This window comes from Stegodyphus dumicola, chromosome X1 (assembly GCF_044657685.1).
Source record: "Stegodyphus dumicola isolate Sdum_Otavi_A_Nest chromosome X1, ASM4465768v1".
Classification (NCBI taxonomy): domain Eukaryota; kingdom Metazoa; phylum Arthropoda; class Arachnida; order Araneae; family Eresidae; genus Stegodyphus; species Stegodyphus dumicola.
In genome coordinates, this window is record NC_140780.1 from 90,881,814 (window position 1) to 90,908,529 (window position 26,716).

The 26,716-nt window shown below is 34.1% G+C and overlaps 1 protein-coding gene across 1 annotated transcript in view; it reads right to left on the reverse strand.

Annotated features, from left to right (window-relative positions):
- Nucleotides 1-26,716, reverse strand: part of LOC118191984 (uncharacterized) — a 405,620-nt gene that overhangs the window by 5,255 nt on the left and 373,649 nt on the right. The window contains exons 15-16 of the mRNA XM_085808716.1: nucleotides 25,023-25,544; nucleotides 13,299-13,800 (exon numbers count right to left, since the gene is read on the reverse strand). Coding sequence (XP_085664842.1) covers nucleotides 13,299-13,800; nucleotides 25,023-25,544 — 1,024 coding nt within the window. The remainder of the gene's footprint in view (nucleotides 1-13,298; nucleotides 13,801-25,022; nucleotides 25,545-26,716) is intronic.

The window sequence follows — 26,716 nt, forward strand, 5'->3', positions numbered from 1 at the left end:
AAATTTCAGAAGGTCCTAAGAAACTCAAATTGAGGAGCGAAGTATGCTGTAATTTTGGCCTCCAAAAATTCAGATTTGTGGTTTTTATTCTAACAATGGAAGTTACAGTAGACCTTTTTCACTTCCTTATGTTTAATATACAGTAAGTGCTTGCTGATCCTGAATTTTAAAAAGCCGTCAGTTTGTCGTATGTTTACAAAACTACAGTAACAAAGGATTTTGTAAATGTCCATGATTGCAGGTCCGGTATTTTTTTTCTTTTTTTTAGCGGGGGGAGGGGGGTCAAACATTTATCCTTAAACTCCGCCCTTTCCTTTCTAAGTTCGTGAAAAACTATCTTTTCCCTTTCTTGTTTTAAATATTTGTCGATAAAATTAAGTTCTCAAGTGTAAAAGACAAAACATCGAACCTTCATTCATTTGCCTTTTATAAAACTTTTTGTGAACGCTTTTTTACTCATCTGGGGCGAAACAGTAGATCTTTTAAGATCAGGATAAGTGCACACATAAGATATGTTAAACAGAAATAAGTAGAAAAGGTCTCTATTAAGTCTTATTGTTGCAATAAAAGGCAAAAATTTGAATTTTTGGAGGCAAGATAATAGTTTGCTTTACAAATGGATTTGTTAGAAGCATCTGAAATATTCTTTGCAGAGCAATCTTGTTAATGTTGTACTTTCCTTCCTTATTGTCGGAGATGTGGAAACACCTGTTCCGAGTCCTGCTTTTCTTCTTTTGACTAAACACTACAACTTCCTCATCAGGTATTACACTCTGATAATGTTGTATTAAGTTCTAATGAAACAGAAGTTAGCGATTTAAGAAAAAAAGTGTTTTCCTAGGTTCCTTTTGTTAACTATTAGGTTGAACTTTTTAATGTTTTACAAACCATTCATTTTTGGCCAAAAATCCATAAAAATTAAGGATGTAATTATGTCTCCTGTATACAGATTGAATCGGTACAAAATTTTCAATGACCGTTAAAAACTTCTAAAATTCAGCGGTTTACTAGTCAAGTTTCAGTTAAAATGGGCAATTACGGAGAGAAACGGATCTCAAGAAGCAGCTATTTTTCTTCTGTAACCTTATCCACGGATTCCTAGCAACAGTTTCTGAGTTTTTAAATTGTTTTAAGTAAGTAAAAACTGTGTCTAGCTTGAACCACTGAGACTAACTTTCCACTTTCATAATTGCCTGCTTCTAAACGGTACGCAGCTGTCTGCTTTGAAAATATTGTATTTCGATGGTACTTCGACGCGATAAAAAATAACTGCAAAAATCGTGAAATTAAATCCTGAACTACAGAAGATCTAGAGGAAAACATTCTTTGTGCAAAGTGATTACCATGCCATTTAATGATGATAATGTCATGCTATTATCCCGTTAAGTGCATTTTTAGCAAGATAACTTAGATAATAATAATTAGTTTTGTGATTTTTCTCATTCTATAAAAAGCTAAATCAATTTCACAAGTCACTTTTTAAAATATGATTATTTTTAATGTTTGTAAAGCAGGTTTGTCGGTTCGTTATACATCATGACTTTAACATACATCAAACATAACTTTCAAACGTAAATATGCATAATGACATTCTCAGTTTACGTCATATTTATCCAATATATGTCACATCCGATACTGTATGTGTGTGTGTGCGTGAGAAAGAGAGTTATCTCACTTGTCCAAGCCTACGAAATTCATCCTGGCTAGGAATGTAAGATCACATGAATTAGCGTTAAGGTGGGGAAATGACACTTCTAGGTCGGAAGCTCAGGGAGGGCAGGTAAGAAGGAGTTCCCCAGAAATAATGGACCAAGGAAGGGTTCTATTACGGGGCTCTTAGGCATGTAGCCTTTATCCCACATCGTCAAAGAATTATCTTTATCGCCAAAAAGAGGGTTCCGCAAAGAGGTAAATTTAGTGCCAAAATGTTAATTTAACAAAAAGAGTAACTGCCTTCCACAGTGAAAAAAGGTAAAAACACTGAAGGACTTAATTTGGTAATTTTGGTGTCGAATAAGGGCCAGAATCAATTTGGAGGGGTTACATCATGAATTTTGAAAAGCATCTTATGTTTCCTTGATCAATGGTCATGTGGTGTTAACAACACGAGAGCGGAAACACTCGCGAAAAACTTCATGTCGCAAGTGCTTCGGGTCTGGGGGAGGGGAAAAGCGGAAACTCGTTAGGCGAGTTTGAATTAAAGAGACACGGCCAGCAATGCCTCTGAGGAGAAACTTTTATAAATATAATAAGATTGCATTAACTTTAAGTGTTATGATAACTAATGAAAAAGCATTAAGTTCTCTTAAAGAGACTAAATTTAAATTAAGTAATCCTTGCACTAGAACCCTTTTAAGAAGGGAACAAAGATGTGCTTAGAGCCTGATAACAAACGCTTACCCAGAAAGAATGGTTGACCGTATGATGAAGGCTTATCTGTCAGCGAATATGGGAAAAAGTGCTGGTACATCAGAAAAGAGAGAACTCGTTTCTAATTATTTTCTTTAGAATATGTTTGGTACTTCAGTAGTTTTTACGAGATAAATAGAAATTCATAAAACTATTTTCTTACAGCAAAAATTTGAAGTGTGTATCAAAGATGCATCTGAAGGAATGATTTCTTTCGTATAGATTCAGAAATTAAAACTTTATTTAGAATGATAATATTTACGATAAACAAAGCTTTCTGGGAATAGTAATTTCTAATGATCTAAAATAGCTATTTTTGGGCATATGTGCAATTAACGAATTAAAGTCGTAATTTTATTCTTATAACTGATTTCTAACTTCCGAAACTTATTAATATATTTTTTTGCCCTTTAAAATTCTTGCCTTTTGCATTGAATGATTTATTTGGGGAAATTTGCATTGAATGATTTTTTTTCATCTATTAATATTCAAAAGCCGTATGTCACATTCTTGCCACTAGGTGGTGGGCATCTCTTCCTTTACTTTTGCTGTAATTAAGTTCCGAGAAGCAGTCGAGATTGGAACCGCTTTGAGGAGCGTAAAGACTCAGAGTTAAAAATGTACTGTCTTAAAATAATTATCACTTACCTTGTAAATAGTGTATATTAGCGTTTTCTTTGAATAAATAATTAAAAGACAAGATGGCCTGCTAATTGTAATAGAAACTCTTACTGGAAAACGTGATTATTAGAAGCCTGGCGTCGAGAACACTGAAGATGCAGCAGGTAAGGAATTTTACATTAATTTTATTGTAAATAGAAGAACCTGATGCAACATTTTTATGGCGCCCGAACAGGGACGCCAGGTTTTTTGAAAAGTTCTAATAAAGTGAATTCAAAAGCTGAATATTAAAATTGAAGATTTTAATACTTGTTCTTGAAGTATTTAGAAAAAGAATAATTTTGTTTTCTAAGTAAGAGTTAAATATTTGTTTTTCATGAGACGTATATTTTTTGTGTAAATGTTTGAATCTAAGAAAGATAATGGCTGAAGTAGATAAATTAAAAAAGAAAAGAAGTATCTTAAGAACTGCCGTTACAAAACTATTTAAGAAAATTGAAAGTGAATTAAATAAATCTGAAGGTAGTATTAATGAGCTCGAAGAATTGTTAGAACAGCTTAATGCTAAAGCCGAAACACTAGCTAATGCCGATGTAGAAGTTGAACCAATTCTGAGTGTAGATGAATTCGAAAATGAATTCGAAATTACAGAACAATATCGTGAGAAGGTAACGTTATGGAAATTTAGGCTTAAGAAACGGATTAAGGAACTTAATCATGACTTAAATGCACCGAACACACAGCAAAATATAAAAGACACACCTAATGTTAAATTACCAAAACTTTCGATTCCCGTATTTTATGGGAACAGTAGTCAATGGCTTACTTTTTGGAATAGTTTTGAGTCCTCAATACATAATAACGAATTATTGAACAAAGTAGACAAATTTAATTACCTGAAAGCGTATTTAGGAGGAACAGCTGCTAATTGCGTTCAAGGACTTCCGTTATCGCCGAAACATTATGATTCAGCAATTCAAATCTTACACGACCGTTTTGGAAGGAGAGACATTCTTATTAATGCGCACATGAATAATTTGCTGAATATTGAATCATTAAAAAATGCGAATGACATAAAAACATTTCGTAACTTGTATCATAAAGTACAAACACAGATTAGATGTCTCGAAGCGTTAGATGTTGTATCGGAATCTTACAGTGCTTTGCTGTGTCCGATGATTTTGAAGTTATTGCCTTCAGAATTAACGCTTGAATTTCATAGAACACAAAATGTTGGCACAGATTATAACATAAAAGATTTAATGTCATTTTTACACGCAGAACTTTCATCCCGTGAACGCACAAGGTCAACGGTTTCGCAACAGCAAAAAGTATCCGATCGGCGACAGTCTTCTTCCCCCCCCCTGCAACGAAAAGCGCATATGCTCTCTCAAATAGACATAATAAACCAAAGATTCCGACCGCTACAGATTTGTTTACAAAATCCGAATGCAGAGAGGAAAATATGAACTGCGTCTTCTGTAATCAATTTCACAAGACTTATGACTGTAGTTTCGTTTCCGGCTTATCATTACAAGAAAAAAGGGACATTTTAAAAAGAAAATGTGCTTGCTATGAATGCCTAAAATTACACCATTTGGCTCAAAACTGCAGAACAAAAATAACTTGTTCTATTTGTAAAAAACAACATGGAACTATTATGTGTAATAAACAAAATCCTTCTGTCGAGGTTTCGGAAATTAAAAAAGACGAACAGATAGAAAATAAAGTACTTTCAAATCAAGCAGGATGTTCAGAAGTATATTTGCAAACTTTAATTGTTCGCATATATGGAAGAGGGAATAACCAATTTGTTCGAGCGATAATTGACACCGGAAGTCAAAACTCATACATAAGCAGGTATGCAGCAGAAAGGTTACAATTAAGAAGCTTAGGTGAACAAAGTGTAACCCACGGACTTTTCGGCGGCATAGAAGTTTCGGAAAAACATAAACGTTATAGAATAAAATTGGGTAGCGTAGATAAACGGTATAATTGCGAAATCAATGTATTGGATGAAAGAAAAATATGTTCTTTCCCTAAAATCAAAAATATACACTGGATTGGGGAACTTAGAAGAAGAGGAATTTACTTCAGTGATGTTTTTGAAAATGGAAATTGCAGATTATTCCAGGAGAACCCCCAAGAGATTAATTTGTTGTTAGGGGCAGATGTTGCTGCAAATTTATTTACAGGTAAAATCGAAGTTCTTCCTTGGGGAAGATTAGTTGCTGTAAGTACAAGACTTGGGTGGACAGTCATGGGGAAAGCGAACACTGACAATTATGAAATAGAAAATTCCTTTTCCACGCTTTCGTTATCTTTACATATTTCTGATGCCACGTTGTCAGAACTGTGGAGGCTTGATGTTATCGGAATAACAGATCCAGTTACAAAAAAGGCTAGAGAGGAAAGGGATTTGCAAGCAAAATTGCAATTCGAAAATTCTGTATCTCTAAACGAAGAAGGGCGTTATGAAGTCGCACTTCCGTGGGCGGAGAATCATGTACCACTCTCCACCCACAAGGATTTAGCGTTGAAACGTCTACAATCTACCACCCAGAAACTTTTATCTCAAAATTTATTTTCTTCATACAATGCAGTTTTTAATGACTGGTGTAACTTAGGAGTGATCGAAGAAGTTAAAGAAAATATTGCGGTTGACTATGGACATTATTTACCGCATAGACCGGTGATCAAAGAAAATAGCTCAACACCAATTCGACCGGTGTTTGATGCGTCTGCGAGGAAACAATCGTCTCCTTCTCTAAATCAGTGTTTGGAGTGTGGACCAAATTTGATAGAACTAATTCCATCTCTTTTGTTGAGATTTCGGGAAGGCAAGTTTGCTGCTATAGCAGACATTGAAAAGGCTTTCTTACAGATCAGTGTAAGGCCTCAAGATAGAGACTGGCTTCGGTTTTTCTGGTGGAATGATGTGGAAGAAAGGAAAACGAAAATATTTCGTCATACTAGGGTAGTATTTGGGGTTAAGAGTAGTCCTTTCCTTTTGGCAGCTGTTATAGAATTCCATCTACAAAAGTACATGAAAAATTCTTCATATGATACGGAGATAATAGCTAAACTCTTGCGTAGCTTCTACGTAGATAACGTTGTTGCCAGTTTTGACAAAGAATCCGAGATGATTCAGTTCATCGAAAAATCTCGAGAAATAATGAATGAAGGAAAGTTTAATCTTCGAGGTTGGTTACATAATGGAGATAACCTGAAACAGGAAACTATTTCACCCGTATTGGGTCTGTTATGGAACTGTCAAAAAGATAATTTAACTTTGAATCTGAATTGGCTAGAAGATTTTGAAATGGGTATAATAACGAAGAGAAAAATTCTCGCTGTAACACACAAAATATTTGATCCTATTGGTATTGTGAGTCCTGTTCTCTTGTATCCTAAAATATTGTTGCAGAACCTATGGAAAACAGGAATTTCTTGGGATACTGAAGTTGACGAGAGTACAAAACAAAATTTTGTGAATTGGTATAAAAGCCTTTTTCTCTTAAAAGAAATATCCCTCCTACGTTGGATACATTCCAGCAAGGACAATAGGAAGTTCTGCAGCATTCACACATTCTGTGATGCCAGTAGTAATGCGTATGCTGCTGCAGTTTTCTTGAGAACTGTGACGAATTCTGGAGTTGAAATTCATCTGTTAGCATCGAAGTCTAGGGTAGCTCCCGTAAAATCTATTACGATCCCTCGTCTGGAATTGATAGCTGCCACGATAGGTGCCAGACTATGCTCTTCTGATTTAAATGGTTTACAATGGCAAAATGTGGAAACGCATTTTTGGACGGATTCTACAACAGTTTTGACATGGATTCAAAGGGAAGAGATTGTCTGGGCTGTCTTTGTGGAAAACAGAGTCAGGGAGATTAGGAAACTGGCGGATCCAAAAACGTGGAAACATATTGCTGGAACAAAAAATCCAGCTGACCTCCCATCAAGAGGTTGCACCGCCAAACAACTTTTAGTAGTTAGATGGTGGGAGGGCCCCGACTGGCTGAAGAAAAATCAGGAAGAATGGCCAAGACAAAGGGAAATACCGGACATGGAAATAGTGAATTCAGAAAAAAGGAAATCAGTCATTTCTGCACTAAATACGCAAAGGGTAGAACATTTTTTTGAGAAATATTCATCTTACCATAAAATGTTAAGAATAACTGCTTGGATATGCAGATTTATCAACAACTGCAGAAGACCAGATTCTAAACAATCAGGAGAACTCACGGTCCCGGAAATAGAAACTGTAGAAAAGAAAATATGCAAGATAATACAAATAGAAGCATTTGGCAAAGAACTTAAAGTTAGCAACCTTTGTACCTTTTTTGACTCAGATGGCCTTATTCGGTTAAAGACCAAGATTACTAGAAGAGAGGAAGAAGAAAATTTTCTCTGTCCAATTGTATTGCCCTCAAATCATGACTTAGTTCATAGGTTAATTTTAGATTACCATTTGCGACTATCCCACGCTGGTGTGCAATTCGTACTAGCCAATATTCGACAGAAATTCTGGGTCCTGAGAGGAAGAAAAACAGTACGTAAAGTTCTTATGAAGTGTGTTCGCTGTAGACGATATAGCGCAAAAAATATAGAGACTGTTCCAGCACCTCTTCCTGAAGATCGAGTTCGAGATGCTCTAGTGTTTGAAGTGACCGGAGTCGATGTAGCCGGTCCTCTTTATTTACGAAAAGGAAAAAAGGCATGGATCTTGCTCTTTACTTGCGCGGTCTATCGCGCGATACATCTTGAACTGATAGAAAGTTTATCAACAAATGCGTTCATCTTGGGATTAAGGAGATTTATTGCCAGAAGAGGTCGTCCAAGTATTATTTACAGCGACAATGGCACCAATTTCGTTGGAACTGAAAATCTTTTAAGATCGATAGATTGGAAAGAACTAGAATGTAATTCAACTAGTATGAGAATACAGTGGAAGTTTAATCCCCCAACTGCTTCATGGTGGGGCGGTTGGTGGGAGAGGTTGGTACAAACAGTGAAGAAGATGTTGAGAAATGTTCTCGGCAAGTCCTGTGTCTCTTATGAGGAAATGTTGACTATACTTTGTGATATCGAATCAGTAATCAACTCAAGACCCCTTACGTACCTTTCAGAAGATCCAAATGATCTTACGGCACTAACTCCTTCAATGTTTCTACAAGATGTGCACGACGTCGGAGTGCCTGACTTAGACTACCTGGATACCATTAATCTGACAAAAAGATACAAGTTCTTGCAGAACTTAAGAGAACATTTCCGCAAAAGATTTCGTGATGAATATTTAGCTATCCTAGTGCAAAAACCATCTAAACGATCTACTCGGACTATCAACAAAAATGACTTGGTGTTTGTCGGCAGCGACAACAAGAAGAGAATAGATTGGCCAATAGGTCGTGTTGTAGAACTATATCCTGGGAAAGACAACGAAGTACGTGTTGTCAAAGTGAAAACTGCAACGGGTGAACTCCTAAGACCTGTGAAACGTATTTATCCTCTCGAACTTGATAGACCTAACTTGTTTAGTGACTTCACCATGAACATAAAAAACTCTGCGGATAAGTGTTACAGTGATATGAACTATCAAACTAGATATGGACGTAAAACTGTAAAACCTCTTACATATTTTTAAATTGCTATACTAATTTTTGTTTCTTTTCAGTATTTTAGAAATTTAATTGTCCTAACAGTTGTCAATTGGAACATGTTATCTGGATATGGTTTGAATGTAATGTAGAAAATGTTTAGATGTGTAATCCTTCTTTGTAAGTATTAATTTTAGAGCATTAGTTACTTTTCATATTTGTGAAAGTTGTACTTGAATTTTTGTTTGATTATTGATAAATTTTGTTTTGATTTTCCCATCTTATCGAGGTAAAATCAAAAGGTGGGAGGATGTCACATTCTTGCCACTAGGTGGCGGGCATCTCTTCCTTTACTTTTGCTGTAATTAAGTTCCGAGAAGCAGTCGAGATTGGAACCGCTTTGAGGAGCGTAAAGACTCAGAGTTAAAAATGTACTGTCTTAAAATAATTATCACTTACCTTGTAAATAGTGTATATTAGCGTTTTCTTTGAATAAATAATTAAAAGACAAGATGGCCTGCTAATTGTAATAGAAACTCTTACTGGAAAACGTGATTATTAGAAGCCTGGCGTCGAGAACACTGAAGATGCAGCAGGTAAGGAATTTTACATTAATTTTATTGTAAATAGAAGAACCTGATGCAACACCGTACAATCTTCTTTATTTATTTCCCATCCCCTTCTAAATAAGCCCTTTTTTGATTTTTATACTATTCAATATTATTAATGCTATTATTCAGGCTTTTAATTTATATTACGCTTTGGGATTATATTCCACATTATTCCTATTAAATACTTTCCTTTGGAATCTAATTTTATTTCTGTTCGTATTTCGCATCAAAACTTATACTAACTATTGTTCTTGAAAAAAAGAACAATATTTAATTATTTTTCCGAATAGGAGACAGAGGTTTGATTTTCCATTTCTTCACGTAATGCTACACGCCCACATTTTACTCATACTTTAATTCCTTGATGTCACATAATAAATTAATAAATACTAAAAACATTTACATTACTAGTGTACATTGTCCAAATTTGAACTGAAGTGTTATAATACTTTTTGGGAGATCTTCGATATTCTCTTACTTCTAATTCAATGTATGTAAAATAATGTATTTTTCTTAAAGCAGAAATTATAATGAGGAATTTTCATTGTCACACCCATCCCAGTTGTTAGAAAATTAACTCAACTACATTAATTACCCTCATTTATCATCACTGTACAATTATTCTAAGTTTTTTTTATATATATGGAATGCTGAAAATTTTAAGTTTTCTAAAACACTAAATGTGCCTTGATTTTAAGAGACGCGATCACAAAAATGTATGTAATTCCGCTGCTAGGTTAGAATTTATACAAATGAGATCGCCACGTCTTATTCTATTCTATTATAAATGAAAAATATCCCAGAATGTGCATTCATATTTTATACTTATTAAAATCTATGCTTTAGTTCTGGTTCGAATGAAATTTTTCAAAACATCATTTCCCGTACATCAGATACTTATATTTTCTTTTGGACACTACTTTCTGTGAACTTTCTCTAACATAATTTCTGCAGAATTATTCCCGGTTCACAAGTTATGTATCTGATGGTTGAAATAAAACATATGGCATAAAGCTTTTGAGAAAAAAATCCTAATAAAATATTTCCTCTAAAATATTCAATGTTTGAATCAACATACTAATTGTAAGAGAAACGAGCACTAACATTCTACAGTGCAGCCTATAAAGTAAAACTAACATCTGAATACCTCTTCTTTAAATTCAAAATAATACAGCTAAATATTGAGTAAACTATTATTTAGAGCGGTTATTGATGAAATTTTGCCCTACACCGACATAAGGCGTATTTTAAATTATGTTTCTTGTTAAAAGATGGTTTTTCTCCCACTCTTTTCCGTTATATTTACCGCTGGACTATAAGAATACTATAACAGAAAACATTTAATGATTACCTCTGTGTGATCGTAAACGATTATTTTGATTGCCAATCAAAAGTAAAACATTTGAAGTTATGATGCCTAGCAAAAGTAAAGCATTTATCTCACATTGAGAACTAAAATATAGAAAATTTATGTTAGAAATGCACAATAATAAAAAATACACATTCAAATTTAATCTGTATATAAGAATCTGAAACAGAGAAGCGTAAGTTTCATTTCAGATAAGCTTTATTCAGATATTTCCTTATACGTGCGAGATTAGAAAACAGAAATTATGCCAGAGCAACATGCATGTTTTGCATGTTCTTGTGAATTTCAGAAATTAGTCCTGTGCCATGATGGAAACAAAAGATAAACGCTAATATTTCGATGAAATATAAAATAATAATTACTATTGGAAAATCAAAGCGAAAAATCAAAATATTTTTATCACAAAATATTCATAATATTTCGCTTCCACCATAGACATAAATTTCCAAGAAAGTACACACGGAGGACTGTTTAGTTTCAGGTACTAGAATAAGACTATTTGTAAGATGTGTAGAAATCGTAAAGGCTTAAAGTAAGTGTCCTCGCAAAATATACGAACCCGAGATGTATGCATTTCTATTTCTTCTGCGTCGGTATCAGATAAATTCTACATTTCTACATAATTTTTACTGTCTCGTTTCTAGTTTTCCTTAATATATAAGTTAAATTTTAATATTTTATTAACAATTTTATAACTTGTGCCACTATTTTATCTTTGTCAAATAACATTTTACTAAGATTAATTCTAAATTTACATTTTCTTTTTGCGCAAAGCATTTTATTTAAACGCAACTGTTTTTACTGATTTCTCTCAAAATTTGTTAATTTACATATTTTCTCAGTAAACGTCGAGAGGAAAACTAGTCCGCATTTCAGTTTTTCTACGTCTTGGGAAAACGCTTTACAGATAGATTCATTCTTTGGATTTTTACTATGATTAAAATTTATGAGCGATTAGAAATTTCTGCGTAATGTTTACGAAATAAAGTTAGAGAATACTCCCACTAGCCCACTTTTTTGAATGACACTTTTACGGTGTTGGGATTTATGATATTTGCGCTGCATGCCTGCATCGCATTTGTGCCTGGAAAAGGAGGTATTCGAAAGCAGTGTAAGTCTCTTCTATTCAAGATTTGAATTCTTTTTTCTCTTCCTGATTACTGTCAAAGAAAGCTCAAAAATTATATGGCTATCACATAATCATACCATTTGTTGGGCAAAGAAAAGGAATCAGTCATACGTAAAAGGTGGTGTGGTGTATTTAACTATGGCAAAGCACACTAGGGCTAACAGCCTAAGGAGAGGGAGGCCTTCGTGGAGGACTTTCTAAGGGAAACTGGCTCGTATACACGTTACACATGGGGAAAACCATGAAAACACCCATACAGCCAGCCCGTTCGCGGGATTCGAACCTCGGACCGAACTACCAGTGTTCAGCGATTTTACCGCTCGGCCGCTGGTGGGCTCCATACGTAAAAGGAATCGAACAAAAATAAAGGTAAAATTTACTCAAAAAATGTACTCAGAATGGTTGTTCAAAACTCAAAAAGTTTTGGACAACCATTCTGATTTTTAGCTGCTTAAAAATAGCACCCTAACAAAGAAGTAACTTTAAATGGGCTATAATAGTACATTCTGCTGGAATTCCTACCAGTACTTCTTCCATTCTTAAGGAAAAAGGGAAGTTAAACATCTTCTTTCCAATACACTACTGATAATAGAAAGCACGAAAATGTACTACACTCAAGAATGTAGATATAAAATTCCAGATTTAACGTACGACAATTCTGTTTAATATAGTTGAATCATTTTTTAGAATTCCGCTAGAAATTTATTAGTAGCTTTAGGAGATTCTCTGAAGTAAAGATATTCAGTGATGAAAATATCCTATATGACAGCGTTTCGATCATATTATTCATTAAACTATTTATAGAATGCTTCATGAACTTTCATAATCTTTAACATATTTATTGTACAGCCAATCTGTTAACTTATTTTAAATAATTTATTTTGAAGTTCGTATATTTCTCTATATTTTGTATATAAATTAAAAAGTGTTATTATAGTAAAGTAATATACAGTAGCAGAGGAATTCAGTACGTTTCTAGCAAAAAAATTTTATTGGGTATTTCTTGAATAAGGTTTCTTTAATTGACTGCAGTTTTTCTTATCCTTTGCAATCTGAAACGATTTAATTTAATTCTTCCTACATCTCGTGTTAGTGATTATTGAGAAAATATACATTTGAATGTGCCTAAATTCTTTCTGATACAGTGAGTTAGGAGTGCAAAGATTAAATTTGTTACAACTAATAAATTTACTGCCTAGTGGATTTGGAAATTTTGCTGCTGCATAAAGTATGCGAAAAGTCTTCTCAGCCTGAGCAATTTTAATACTTTTTTTTTTTTTTTTTTAAATAGGAAACTTTTTATCATCTTTCCCTTTCATGCTTGAACGTTCAAATTTATGAGAATATCGAATTTTTATAAAATTAGCCTTTTTAAGACATATCTTTCCTAACCTGATTTGCATATAAACTTGTTAAATAATAAAATTTAATTGATATTTTCGATTTACCTATTAATTTTATTGTATATTTAAACTAAGTTTATATGTACTTTCTTGTTCTCTCTCCTCTCTATGTAATAGATGAATTATTAAAACTGAAATAGCACACGTCTAATTTACCTTGCCTCCAACTGTCCGAGCGCGAAGAAAAATTTTCGCTGGAGATGCTAGTTGCATGTTTGTTCCTTTTTTCCATGTTTCTCTGTATTTGAGCTATGGCGTAAGTAAACCCATCCTGCTGATTTTGCTCCGAATTCTTTCTTCTGCACAAAAAGTATTTGATAGCCCACTCCTTCCAACCAGTACGTGATCTTTTCTTGCACTTCCACGGCGTTTTGCTACAATGACAAACATCCGTAGACGGGTTGCGGCATCGCTGTGGATCGCCGTCACTTCCTTGTCCAGCAGCAGCGGCAGCTGAATTCGTAGTAACAGGAGTCTGTCTGTTCGAAAAATTGGAACTATGTCTACCTCTGCCTATCCCTCTAGTTACACGGGATTCTTCGATTCTCTTACAAATATGAATGCAGTCTTTTTTGAACTGTTTGGTAAATATGGCGTAAAGGAAGGGGTTGGCGCAGCTGTTTAGCGGCAATACAAAGATGGCGAAAACCTTTGCTTCCTGTAGTGAGAGAGGAATAAAAGAAAACAATGTGAGAATATAGTACATTAAGAAAATTGTATATTTAAAAAGTCTAGGGTACCAAGATAATCAATAAGCATAAAAAGGATATGTAAAACACTGAACCAGTATCTAATGACCCAACTGAAAAAAAATGAAATAAATGATTGAAATATTAATTAAACGAATAAACTGTTTACTTCACATATGCTGCCGAAAATTAAGGGATTGCAACATGGTTTGTCTGATATAAAAAGGAAAATTTATAGTTCGGATAATGGCAGGACTTAGAAGGGCTAGCTCATAGAGCTTTTCCCCCTGAAGCAGAAAGTGAGAAGTGATGACGTAGTCATGATGACACTGAGCGCGCAGATGCAATTCACAGCTTGAAAATTAGCGATTTTGAACCAGCGTTTGAAATTAGCTGTGTGTGAAAGATAGCTATAATTTGGAAGAGACAATATTACTGCTTTATGAATTTTAGACTGAACCATTAAAAAATTTAATAATACTTACTCAATTTTAAAATAATAGATAAAATGTGCTACTCTTTTAACATAAAGTTCCGTGGGTTTTTTTCAATTTTTATTTGCAGGTTTTTTATTTAATGAACGTTTATTTCTAATCATTTCTTTATCTGCATGTGAACTGAGAGAATTTTTATACTGCTTCTAAGATAACTATAATAGCAGCTATTTAAATTTACTCAAAAAACAATTTTACATTGACATAGTTTTAAACATATATGACTGTCGCGTTTGCTTACTAGAACTTTACTTCCACGAACGCCCTCTGGCGAAAGAGACTAAAAGTAGTCAGTTGAACGGCTGACGCGTCTAACAGATGTATAAAGATAGACCGTCTCCGTATAAATTATGCTTGTAATCATTATAACTTGTAAATATTTTGTAGATATCTTTCATACGAATTAAATTTTCTTAAAAAGTTTATAGCTGTGTTTCGAAGTGAATCGAAGTTCATCATAGAGACGGATACCTACAAGAAGGAAAAGCAGGCAGTTCAGGGCAGCCCTATTTAGAAGGTAAGTGAACTTTCACTTATCTATTTAATGATCAAAAAATTTTAATAGTACAAAGTTGATAAAATTTTTTAACATGGCGCCCGAACAGGGACTGCCAGTAACTGCGGTTTTCCTAACTATTGAAACTGTCTAAATTGATATCAGTTATATAGACAATACATAAGCATAAATAATTAGTGAATTGCTGATAGTTGTTGAATTGTTGAATATTAAATAATGACGGAATTCATCGATACATTGAAAAGGAAACGCGGCCACATAAGGGCTGCCGTTACAAAATTAATTGGCCGAATCGAAACTGAATTACCAAAAACAGAAGTGAATGCAGAGGAACTAGAAATTTCCGTAGAACTCTTAAATGAAAAATCGAACGAGTTAAAACAAATAGATGCCGATATAGAAAAATTAATAGACATAAATTATCTTGACCACGAATTAAACGGTGTTGACGAATATCGTGAAAGAATAACTACATTTAAATACAAAGCTAACAAAAAATTGAAAGAAATTAATATAGAACAACAAAAATTTAATGTGTTACGAAGCACTGAACAGTTAAGTGAAAGTATTATAGAAAACGTTAAAATCGAAAGTCATAATGTGAAGCTTCCTAAACTTACGATTCCGAAGTTTTATGGCGAGAGCTGCGAATGGCTGACATTTTGGAACACTTTTTCATCAGCCATACACCAAAATAAAACGCTTGACGCTATAAGCAAATTTAATTATTTGAAATCCTTTTTGGGAGGCACTGCTTATAACACCATTGACGGTTTCGATTTAACCGAAGAAAATTACGAAACTTCAGTTAAACTCCTCACAGAAAGATTTGGAAATAAAGATGTACTGATCAACGCCCATATAGATAAATTACTGAAAATAAGACCTCTAAAGGATTCTAATGACATTCAAAATTTCCGTAAGTTATTCAATTATATACAGAAACATATTCGATGTCTTGAATCATTAAATATGACCTCAGAAACATATGGAGCTTTATTAACACCTATTTTGCTTAAAACATTGCCCGCAGATTTGGTTTTGGAGTATAATAAAACAGTTCGGAAATCAAATTACGATTTGAATCACCGAGTGGAATTTCTTTCTGAACAGTTAGTTGCGCGGGAACGTACATTCCAGACGGTCCAGCCAAAGGCGGCGCCGCAAAAGCATAACAAACTGAGTGAACCCAGACCTATTGCGAAACACACAGCTTCGGAGTTAACGAACGCAAGTTTGCGGGGGGGACAAACACCATGTGTTTTCTGCGACTCTTCTGATCACGAGTCTATAACGTGTAAACAAGCATCTTTATGGTCTACTGAGAAAAAAAGGGAGAAATGCAAAGCGAAAGGGATCTGTTATCGCTGTTTACGCCCACGGCATCTTAGTTTTATTTGCACTTCTAGAATAAGGTGTGAATTATGTAAACAACGACATGCCACTATAATGTGTTTTAAAACCGAAAACGGAGAAATTAAGGAAGAACAAATTGAAAATAAGGCCTTAACGAATAATTCATCCTATGAAAGCGTAATCTTGCAAACTTTAATTGTCAATGTTTACGGAGATGGTGAAAGCAATTTTATACGAATAATTCTGGATACCGGAAGTAGCAGATCATATATCAGCACATTTCTTGCGGAGAAATTAAAACTAAAATCTTTAGGTCAGGAAAGTGTGACTCATGGGCTTTTTGGAGGAATAGAAAAAAGGGAAAATCACAACAAGTATCTGATTAAGTTAAATAATCTAGAAACAGGATTCACATGCGAAATGGAAGTTTTGAGCCAAAAAACCATATGCTCACATATTCCAAAATTGGAGGATAGGGAATGCTTAAAGAAACTAAGAGGTTACAAAATTTTTCCCAGTGATGTAACTAATGAGAATTCTTGTTTATTTGAAAAACACCCTAACGAAATACACATGCTTGTAGGAGCAGATTATGCCGGAAAACTCTTTACAGGGGAAACAAAACACGTAACGGAGAGTTTAGTAGCGATGAATACACACCTTGGTTGGACTATATTAGGGAGAACGAAGGTAAAGGGAAAGAATTTTAATGAAATTCTTTTATCACTACACATTAGTGACAGAAAAATTTGTGACTTGTGGTCTCTTGATTCTATCAGAATAACTGAACCAGCTCTTTCTCAAACAAAACAAGAAATAGAAAAGGCTACAGAAAATTATTTCATCCGTACTTTAGAAAGAGATGACACTGGAAGGTATCAGGTATCACTGCCATGGCTTCAAATTCATCCTGAGTTGCCAGATAATAGAATCCTTGCAGAAAAGCGTCTGAAGTCTTGCGTGAAAACCCTTCAGACAAAGAATTCCTTAGAAGCCTACGAAACTGTTTTAAAGGATTGGGTAGAAGAGGGAATAATTGAACCTATCGATATTTCGGAGGCAGAAAAGATCAAAGGGCATTATCTGCCACATAGACCCGTGTTTCGGGAAAATTCGACTACCAAAATTCGACCAGTGTTCGACGCATCTGCAAAGGAGAAAAATTCGGTATCTCTGAACGACTGTCTGGAAAAGGGTCCTAATTATCTTGAATTGATCCCCAAAATTTTGATAAAATTTCGAGAGGGGAAGTATGGAGTAATTTCGGATATAAAAAGAGCATTTCTTCAGATAGGTGTGAACCCAGCGGATCGAGATTTTCTCCGCTTCCTATGGTGGGAGAAAGGACAGCCTGAAAAACTGACTATATATCGGCACCGAAGGGTTGTATTCGGCGTAAACGCCAGCCCCTTTTTACTCGCTGCCACGATTAACTACCATTTGGAAAATGTACCAAAACATCATCAGGAAATAGCTTCAAAGCTAAAGAAAGCCATGTATGTGGATAACTGCGTAGCGAGTGTGGAATCAATTGAAGAATTAAACTCATTTATCAAAGGATCTAGAGAAATAATGGCTACTGCAAAATTTGACCTAAGAGGTTGGAAACATAATAGACTTAAAAATGAAACTTCAATTCTAAACCTTTCTGATAAAGATTATGAAGATGTTGTGTCAGTATTGGGATTGAAATGGGACTTGTTTGACGATACTTTGTCTTGTCACGTAAAATATGAAGAAAACCCTGTATTGAGCAAAAGATCTGTTCTTTCCGAATTGAGTAAAATCTTTGACCCAATTGGGTTTACTAGTCCAGTTACTCTCATGCCTAAACTGATTCTGCAAGAGTGCTGGAAACAGAAAATTAACTGGGATACTAATCTGCCGAATGATCTAGCAAGGAAATTTTTCACATGGTCATCTCAGTTAAAATATTTGAAAGACATCAAAATTCCTAGATTGCTTCCCAAAATAGACGAAAGTACCACTCTGCATGTATTTTCAGACGCAAGCAAGGACGCGTATGCGACCTGCATTTTCCTTAGACACAGCGGTGAGAGTGGAGTCACCTGTCAATTGATACAATCTAAAGCAAGAGTTGCTCCGCTAAAAGCACTCACCATACCTCGACTAGAGATACTCGCTTGCACTATTGGAGCCAGGCTCTCTCATACAATAAGAGAAGACTTGAAATTAAAAGAGGTTCCAGTTTTTTACTGGACGGATTCCACAAATGCTCTCTTTTGGATAAAACAGAAAGAAAATTGGTCCACTTTTGTAGCCAATCGAGTAAATGAGATTCGAAAATTGAGTAACTCAGATCATTGGCATCACATTCCCGGAAAGTTTAATCCTTCGGATTTGCCATCACGCGGTTGCTCTGCAAAAGAATTGAGGAAATCCGAATGGTGGAAAGGACCAGATTGGATTTATCGACCTCCAGAAGAGTGGCCTATTGCAGATGGAGAACATCCTGACTTCGATATAGTAAATGGAGAGAGAAAACGAACTGTGGTTTCAGCCAGCAATAACACGAATACAGATAAATTTAAACTTTTTGACAATATTTCAAAATTTGAAAAGATCATAAAGGTCGTATCTTGGATCTTTAGATTCGTTAAAAATGCTACAACACTACCATCTGAAAGAACTCATGGGAGAATTTCAGTCGAAGAACTAAAAGGAGCTGAAATAGTGGTTTTCCGACTCATCCAACGAGAATCTTTCGAAGGATTGAAAGATAAAAGAATACGTGCTCTAGAACCTATCATGGACTCCAATGGCCTTATAAAAGTGAAGACACGTATCTTTCAGAGAGACGATGATGCTGACTTTCGTTACCCAGTTTTACTTCCCTCAGAACATCCATTAGTATTAAAACTGATCAAATCTGAACATGAAAGGCTAAGTCACGCTGGAGTACAATTCGTTATGTGCGCTTTGCGTGAAAAATATTGGATCATAAAGAGTAGGAAGACCGTACGCAAGGTTATCCAAAACTGTGTACGATGTCGAAGGTTCGACTCTGATTCATATAAGATTCCTCAAGCGTCACTACCTGAAGACAGAATAAGAGATGCTTTAATTTTTGAGATTAGTGGTGTTGATCTGACGGGTCCCTTAATTTTAAAAGGAGGCCAAAAAACATGGATCGTCATTTTTACTTGCGCAATATATAGAGCAGTTCACTTAGAGCTAGTCTCATCTCTATCAACCGAAAGTTTTCTGCACGCATTCAGGCGATTCATCGCTCGAAGGGGTAGACCTGTCGCTGTATACTCCGACAATGGAACCAATTTTGTTGGATCAAATAATTTGTTTAAGACCATAGATTGGAATTCTATCTTAGAAAATGCAACAGTTAAGAAAATTGAATGGAAATTTATTCCCCCTTCCTCGCCATGGTGGGGAGGGTGGTGGGAAAGATTAATTGGAGTACTAAAGAGAATTTTTCGAAAGGTACTAGGAAAATCTTCTCTGAACTACGAAGAATTGTTGACAATCATTTGTGACTGCGAGAGCATTATGAACAACCGTCCTCTCACGTATTTGTCAGAAGACGTAAAGGATTTAAGAGCTCTCACCCCAGCAATGTTTCTAACAGAAATTCCAGAGACTGGAGTTCCTGAATTAGATCTTTTGGATTCTAAATCCATCAATAAAAGATACCTTTACAGAGCCAAATTGAGAAAAGATTTACGAAAAAGATTTCGATCAGAATATTTAGGGCAACTAAAACAAAGCTCAAAATTCATCCGCGAACCATCTTCTATGAAAGTTGGTGATCTTGTAATTGTGTCCAACAACGGAAAAAGGATAAACTGGCCCTTAGCTAGAATCGTGGAAATTTTTCCATCCCACGACGGACACATTAGATTAGTGAAACTGAAAACTGCACAAGGTGAGATTATAAGACCTACTAAGAACCTCATACCTCTTGAACTCAACTTTACACCTGAGTCGGATATGCTAGTGAGGTATTGAACTCGACGTATGACGAAAACTCAAAAGACTTGAACTACAGGTCAGTTGAGGTCCATCCTCTGTTGATACTGGACCTCAAGGTGGGAGTGTCGCGTTTGCTTACTAGAACTTTACTTCCACGAACGCCCTCTGGCGAAAGAGACTAAAAGTAGTCAGTTGAACGGCTGACGCGTCTAACAGATGTATAAAGATAGACCGTCTCCGTATAAATTATGCTTGTAATCATTATAACTTGTAAATATTTTGTAGATATCTTTCATACGAATTAAATTTTCTTAAAAAGTTTATAGCTGTGTTTCGAAGTGAATCGAAGTTCATCATAGAGACGGATACCTACAAGAAGGAAAAGCAGGCAGTTCAGGGCAGCCCTATTTAGAAGGTAAGTGAACTTTCACTTATCTATTTAATGATCAAAAAATTTTAATAGTACAAAGTTGATAAAATTTTTTAACAATGACATATATGGCAACATTTCTGCTAACCTACGTTTGATTTTGCCTAATTGTAAATTTTACATTGTTATAATTCTCTTCCGATTCAATATAATAATTTTTTAAATAATTTCGTAATTTATACTTATATCTATATTACGATTAAATAAATGTATGTAAGATTGTTACCTTAATTTTGACAAAATAGCTTTACTCAGAGTACCTAATACAGTTATTTAATTTTTCAAAAGTGTGAGTAAAGGAAGCAAGTCTTTTTATGCCAATTACTTTAATGTTTTATACTATTATATTTTATCTAGAATGCTAATCTAGCACAAAATCTAATCAATAATTAGTTACAAAGGATACAATAAGAATAACTTTAACAAGTACTTAACAAAATTAGTTTGTTAAATACTTGTTATTCTTGTTGGTACTATTCATAATACCGAAGATATTATCGATTAACTCATAGAAGTCAGATGCTTTTTGATTTCCTGTGGGGTGGAGTATACCTTTTGCGGTACTTTTTGAAAATAATGTTTTCTCTGGAGTGACTTTTTGTCTCTCGTTTCCCTTGACCATTAAATAATTCGGTTTTAGTTTGTGACATAATTTGATTTCTTCTCAATCTCTATTTAAAACCTCTTTAATAATAACAAAATTTAAAACAGTTCCATCTTCTAAAACAAATCCTTTATCTAAAACGTGGTTTCTCAGTAATTTGAGGCAGAGCGCGAAATGAGACCTCTGATTAAAACAAACTGCACATTTTGAAAAGAACCGAGAACTTGGTCCAGTTTAGAGTCATAGCAGAGATTTCAATCTATATGCATTTCGTCGAAACTGAGAACGCATATTTTTTCTACAGAATACAAATATTCGCCTCTTTCCTTCTTTAGAGTAAGAACATCACTTTGAATTCTTAGACTACACTAAAATTTAGCGCACCATTTCTTTAATTTGCTAATACTAGGTAAAGATATTCCAGTTTTTTTCTTAATTTCTTTTTCTTTCCAAAAATCATAGCTTTAAGATGACAGAGGTCTTATGACAATGCAACGTGAAATATCTTCACTAGTCCACCTGATTTTTTCCTTCTTTTTCAGTAATACATTAATCTGCGTCTTTATAAAAATAGGCTTTAGACATTTTTTTCAAATTCTCCGATTTGTGCTTCCCCCCCCCACAAAAAAAATTTCGCTATTTGAGATTTTAATTTCTGATACCAATTTCTGTCTAGATGTCGTCCACCTTCTTTGCCGCTGAACAAACATACTAAAATTTTTCTTTTCTCTATTTTTCAATACTTTAATACAATTTTCTAAGGATATTATTTTGTTCTTCAAATTATCAATGCATTCTTGTTTATCCTTAAACTTAGGGCATTCAAAAATATCTATATTTTCATTTGTGAGTTTTATTTCAAAATCATTAAAATTTGATTTACTATTGTCATCATCAATTTCGATTTATTATTGTCATCATAATTTACTTTCGGCACAGCATTCCATTTCAAAAGTTTCTTTTTGTGGCTATCCAAACAAGCGATTTTTCATATCATCTTCATAAACACTGCATAGAAAATGTTCGCTGCAGATTTTTCCATTCTTCGCATTAATAGAATCTTGTCTTTGACATTTGTGTATCCATTCTTTCGTCAAAAGCAAAATCTCATTTGGATCCTTTGGTCCCATGAAATAAAATATCTCATCCTTTTGTACTTCTGTAAGTGCTACGGCAAGTTACTACAGCGCAAAAAGCCATATTACGTAAACGGTACTTTTCAATATAGAATTTAAAATAAAAACTGACTAAAATTACATATATATAAATTATTTTAAATATATACATTATTAGAAAACAGATATATATATGATTAAAATTAATTTGGAATATGTAACCTCTAGAAAATCGTCTCGCAGCTGAATGAAACTACAGTTTTAAACGCGGGAAATCAGAACAGGTGGCATCACAGTGACGTCAGATTACTGCCTGTTAATTTTCCCTATTAGGCTCGCGTCGGCGAGGAGTCGAACAAAGAAATGAGCTAGCCCTTTTTATTTATCCCTGGGATAATGGTTTTAACAAACATGTTTTTAAAATGAATCGGTCAATTTTAATATCTTTACCAGCGTAATATATATATATATATATATTAATATACTTTCAAACAAGATTAACAAAAAGATCAAAGCCATATCAAGATATATGATTTTAACCTAATAAAATCATTATCAGTATGCTTTTATTCTGCTGTTCCCCAAGTACTTAAAAACAATTGTATTATCTCCAATAAAGGAAAGGGAAAAAACAAAGGGAAAAAAACGCCTGCAGATGATGCGGCTTCATAGCCCGATAAATTTACTTCCTCGTTCGAGCAATATTGCTTGGAATGTCAAGTTTAATTTCTCAACAGTATAGTTTCTCAACCCTTTCTTTTTGATTCACCACCCGCATTTTTAGAGTCTCCCCTCAACATCAATGAGTTTATTCAGTGTCCCTTACCCTTGCAACAATGATAAATTAAATGCCATCTGAATTATGTATGGTACCTGAACAGATATTTCTGCAATACTCATTGAAATCGGATAACATCAGAATTTTTAAAAAGCCTCAAACAATATGAAACCATAATGATAACGATAAAAGCTTTCTGAAAGCATTTGTATTAAAGAATTTTGTAAAACATGCAAAAATTCCTACCATATCGTGCGCAGTGGAATACTTTGTAATGAAAAGAAATATGCAACTGGCATACACTGGATGTTGAACGGTGACCTTGTAATCATGTTTTTAGAATATTAGACTGACAGCTTGTAACTTCAACGACCTGGAAAGGAAAACTGACTCTATTTCTATATGCAAGTTGTATCAACATCTGTGCAGAGTCGACTGCCATTATTGGGTAAGAGTTTTATGAAGATATATTTAATATTTATATCTATGATCAAGACAATACTTGAATATTCGTTTCAAAAGGGTTTAGTCAAGTTTCTCAAGCGTGCTCATATTGCTCTTTCTTTCTCAACGTCCCCTTCTGCTACTTGGAATCACAGAGCCTTACTAGATTTCCTCAGCTTCTACTAGTGGGTGCTAATGCCAATGGTGCCACTAATGCTACTAACAATGCTTGAAATGAAGAAATTATCATGCCGCGTCAGCTCCGATTCCGCAAGAAACACTCGATCGAGTATCAGTTTTATATAGCTGTTGAGCTTTTAACTGAAGAACTGCGAAAGGCAAACTACTCTGATATAATCTTCCTAGACAGCAATATAGCCTTTGATCGTGTTTCACTAGACGCATTTATATGGAGAACAAACGTTTCTAGATTTACTGAGCACATTACACCCATAATTAATTTCTAATTGACAGGTATATATATATTTCATCGTTCGCGTTAAAAATACCTCCTCTACGTGTCATATAACATTTAACAAGACGTGGCGATGACAAAAGTCGTGGTGACTTAAGCTGCCTATTTATGTCTATTATGTAAACTTAACATACTCAATTTTCTCCACGCTTTCTATTAAAGTGCACAGGTTGTTTCTTGCAGTTAAAATAAGGCCAACTATACAGCTAAGATAAGTTGTAGTATCACTGTGTTCAGCTCCTGTACGTAAACCTCCAAAGTGGGAACAGAAAGTTATCAGAATACCTTGTATTGTTACTCAGGTCTTTAAGATGTTAGGGTAATACTTGTTTTAATTAGAACCTGTAGACTGTGGGAAATAAAAGTAATAAATCATGATTAATTAACTTCTTGTACAATTCTTCAAGAAAAATTTCTCCTGTTCTTCAGTAACACACATTGTCAACAATCTCTTCCGTGTCTTAAAGTTGGAAAAATCTAGCATTTTAGAACATAAAAAATATTACGAACCAATCATTAACATAATATTAATAAAACATTAAGTCTTTACTGCTAAAGATTTGGTGCTTCCGTATTTCTAACTTAATAATTTACAGGAATTTCAGCTAATTTTTCACACCCCTGTACAATTGCCAATTTAACTTCACAGCATATCACACGCATATTAATTACACGGGCACAGTATGCGTGTACCTTACAGGAAAAAAAAAGAAAAATTCAAATATCAGCTATCGAAACACAGAATCATTTCATAGTGCTATAAAAGTGTCACTCATGGAAGCAGAAGACACTACTCCGTGTAGAAGTTAAACTGCAATAGATGTTGAATGTTCATATTTAGCATAATAAAGCGTATTTAAATAAAGGTTAGAGAATGTGCTATTTTATTAAGTTATTTAACACAGAATATTATTTGCAAATAGAAAGAAATGTAGGTACATGCAACTATTTTCGGAAAATGTTTGAATTCAGTAACTGAAATATTTATATACAGGAGTTTGAAAACTGTGAGACAAATTAAAGTACATACTTCTAATGATATCAGTTGCAGTCCACACACAGCTGTTAGCGAGAAGAAGGCTATTGGAGCCCAGCAAATGAAATCTGTAAATACAAGTAATGCCATTCGTCTGGCAATTCTAGAATCGTTGGAATTCCATGCTTGAGAACCTCTTATTGCACAATACATTTTCAAATAGCAGCCCATTAGTATAAGAAATGCCACTCCATTTATTAGAATTAGAAAGATGACGTAACTTAGAGAATAAACATCTTCAGTTTCAAATGGCAGACAAATGGCGAATTTTTTATAATCACTGACTCCGAAAAGAGGCATTGCAGCCATTGCGCTTGCAAATGTCCATCCAGCGAACATTATATAACCTGCATGACGTAATGAGAGTCTCTTATTCAGGTGCATTGCATGAGTAATTGCATAATTCCTCTCTAAGGTAATTACTGAAAGTGTGAACACTGATAATTCACTACTTAAGACACCCAGGAATCCTGCAACTTCACAGCCAATTGATGTTTGCCATTTAATTGCAGATACCTGTGAAATAAAAGTATAATTTTATAACACATTTTTATAATAGATAGATAATGCATACATATATGCAATTAGAACTCTTATAAGTACTTAGATTCCTCCAAAAACTGCAGCAACAAATATATGATATACAAATTTTCATTTTTGATTCTGGCTCTTTTACTTATTAAAGTTTGAAAACAAGAACTATAAGCAAAATTTTATAAATGTATATTGTTAAAATGTATTTAAAATTATAATACAGCAATCCTCGATTGTACGTAAATTCGCAATTATGTAAGTGCTGTTAAGTACCCTCTTTCGCGGTACTAACGTAATATAGTGAACTATGAACGGCACCATTTGTAATGTCGAGGACTGGTCATGGTACCATTTGTAATGTACCGCTTGCACGGCAGTATAATTTTGTTATATACCGAATTCAAAGTATCAATAATATGTATTATTCAAAACCAATTCAATAATTTCTCCAAATAATAAATGAGATTGTAAATTATGACTCAAATAATTTATTAAATTCAATTTAATCATAAGTAAAACCGAATATAGCGTTGTTTGAGTTGTGTTTGGGTTTGCCGGGTTCGTGCCAGTTGAATGACTATTCAAGAGACCATTAATAAAATAATACTAAAGTAAAACAAATAATCGACTGATTAATTTAAGCTTCTTAGTATCCATTTTTATTTAAACGTTTATAGATTTATTATACTATTTTTTTACATGGGAATTTTTGATTAAGTAATCATTTAATGAGAACAGATTGGGTACACAATTTAACATTCTTTATTTTTTTTTCAAATATTATGTACCAAGTTCACTAGTAGAACTACTGGAGTACACAGTTTCATTTTTTTTACACATTAAGTCAGTTACAGAGAAGAAAAAAAAACCATTATTAATCATTAATTCAAGAAGACAATTTTTTCCTCAGCCAGATAAGCAAAAGAGGCATTTTCTTAACATAGTAATATTATCAATTAACCCCTCAGTAATTGTGATTATATTAATTCAAAATCAAGAAAACATGCAAAGTTAATTACTTAATTACAGTCCACCGAAATTCCATCCGTTAAACGGATGGAAATATAAACAGGAAAATAAAGATAAGGGGAAAAAAAAAACTTATCCTTGAAGATATTTCTCGCCATCGGTAAACAGAAGCTTGACAGAAAAAT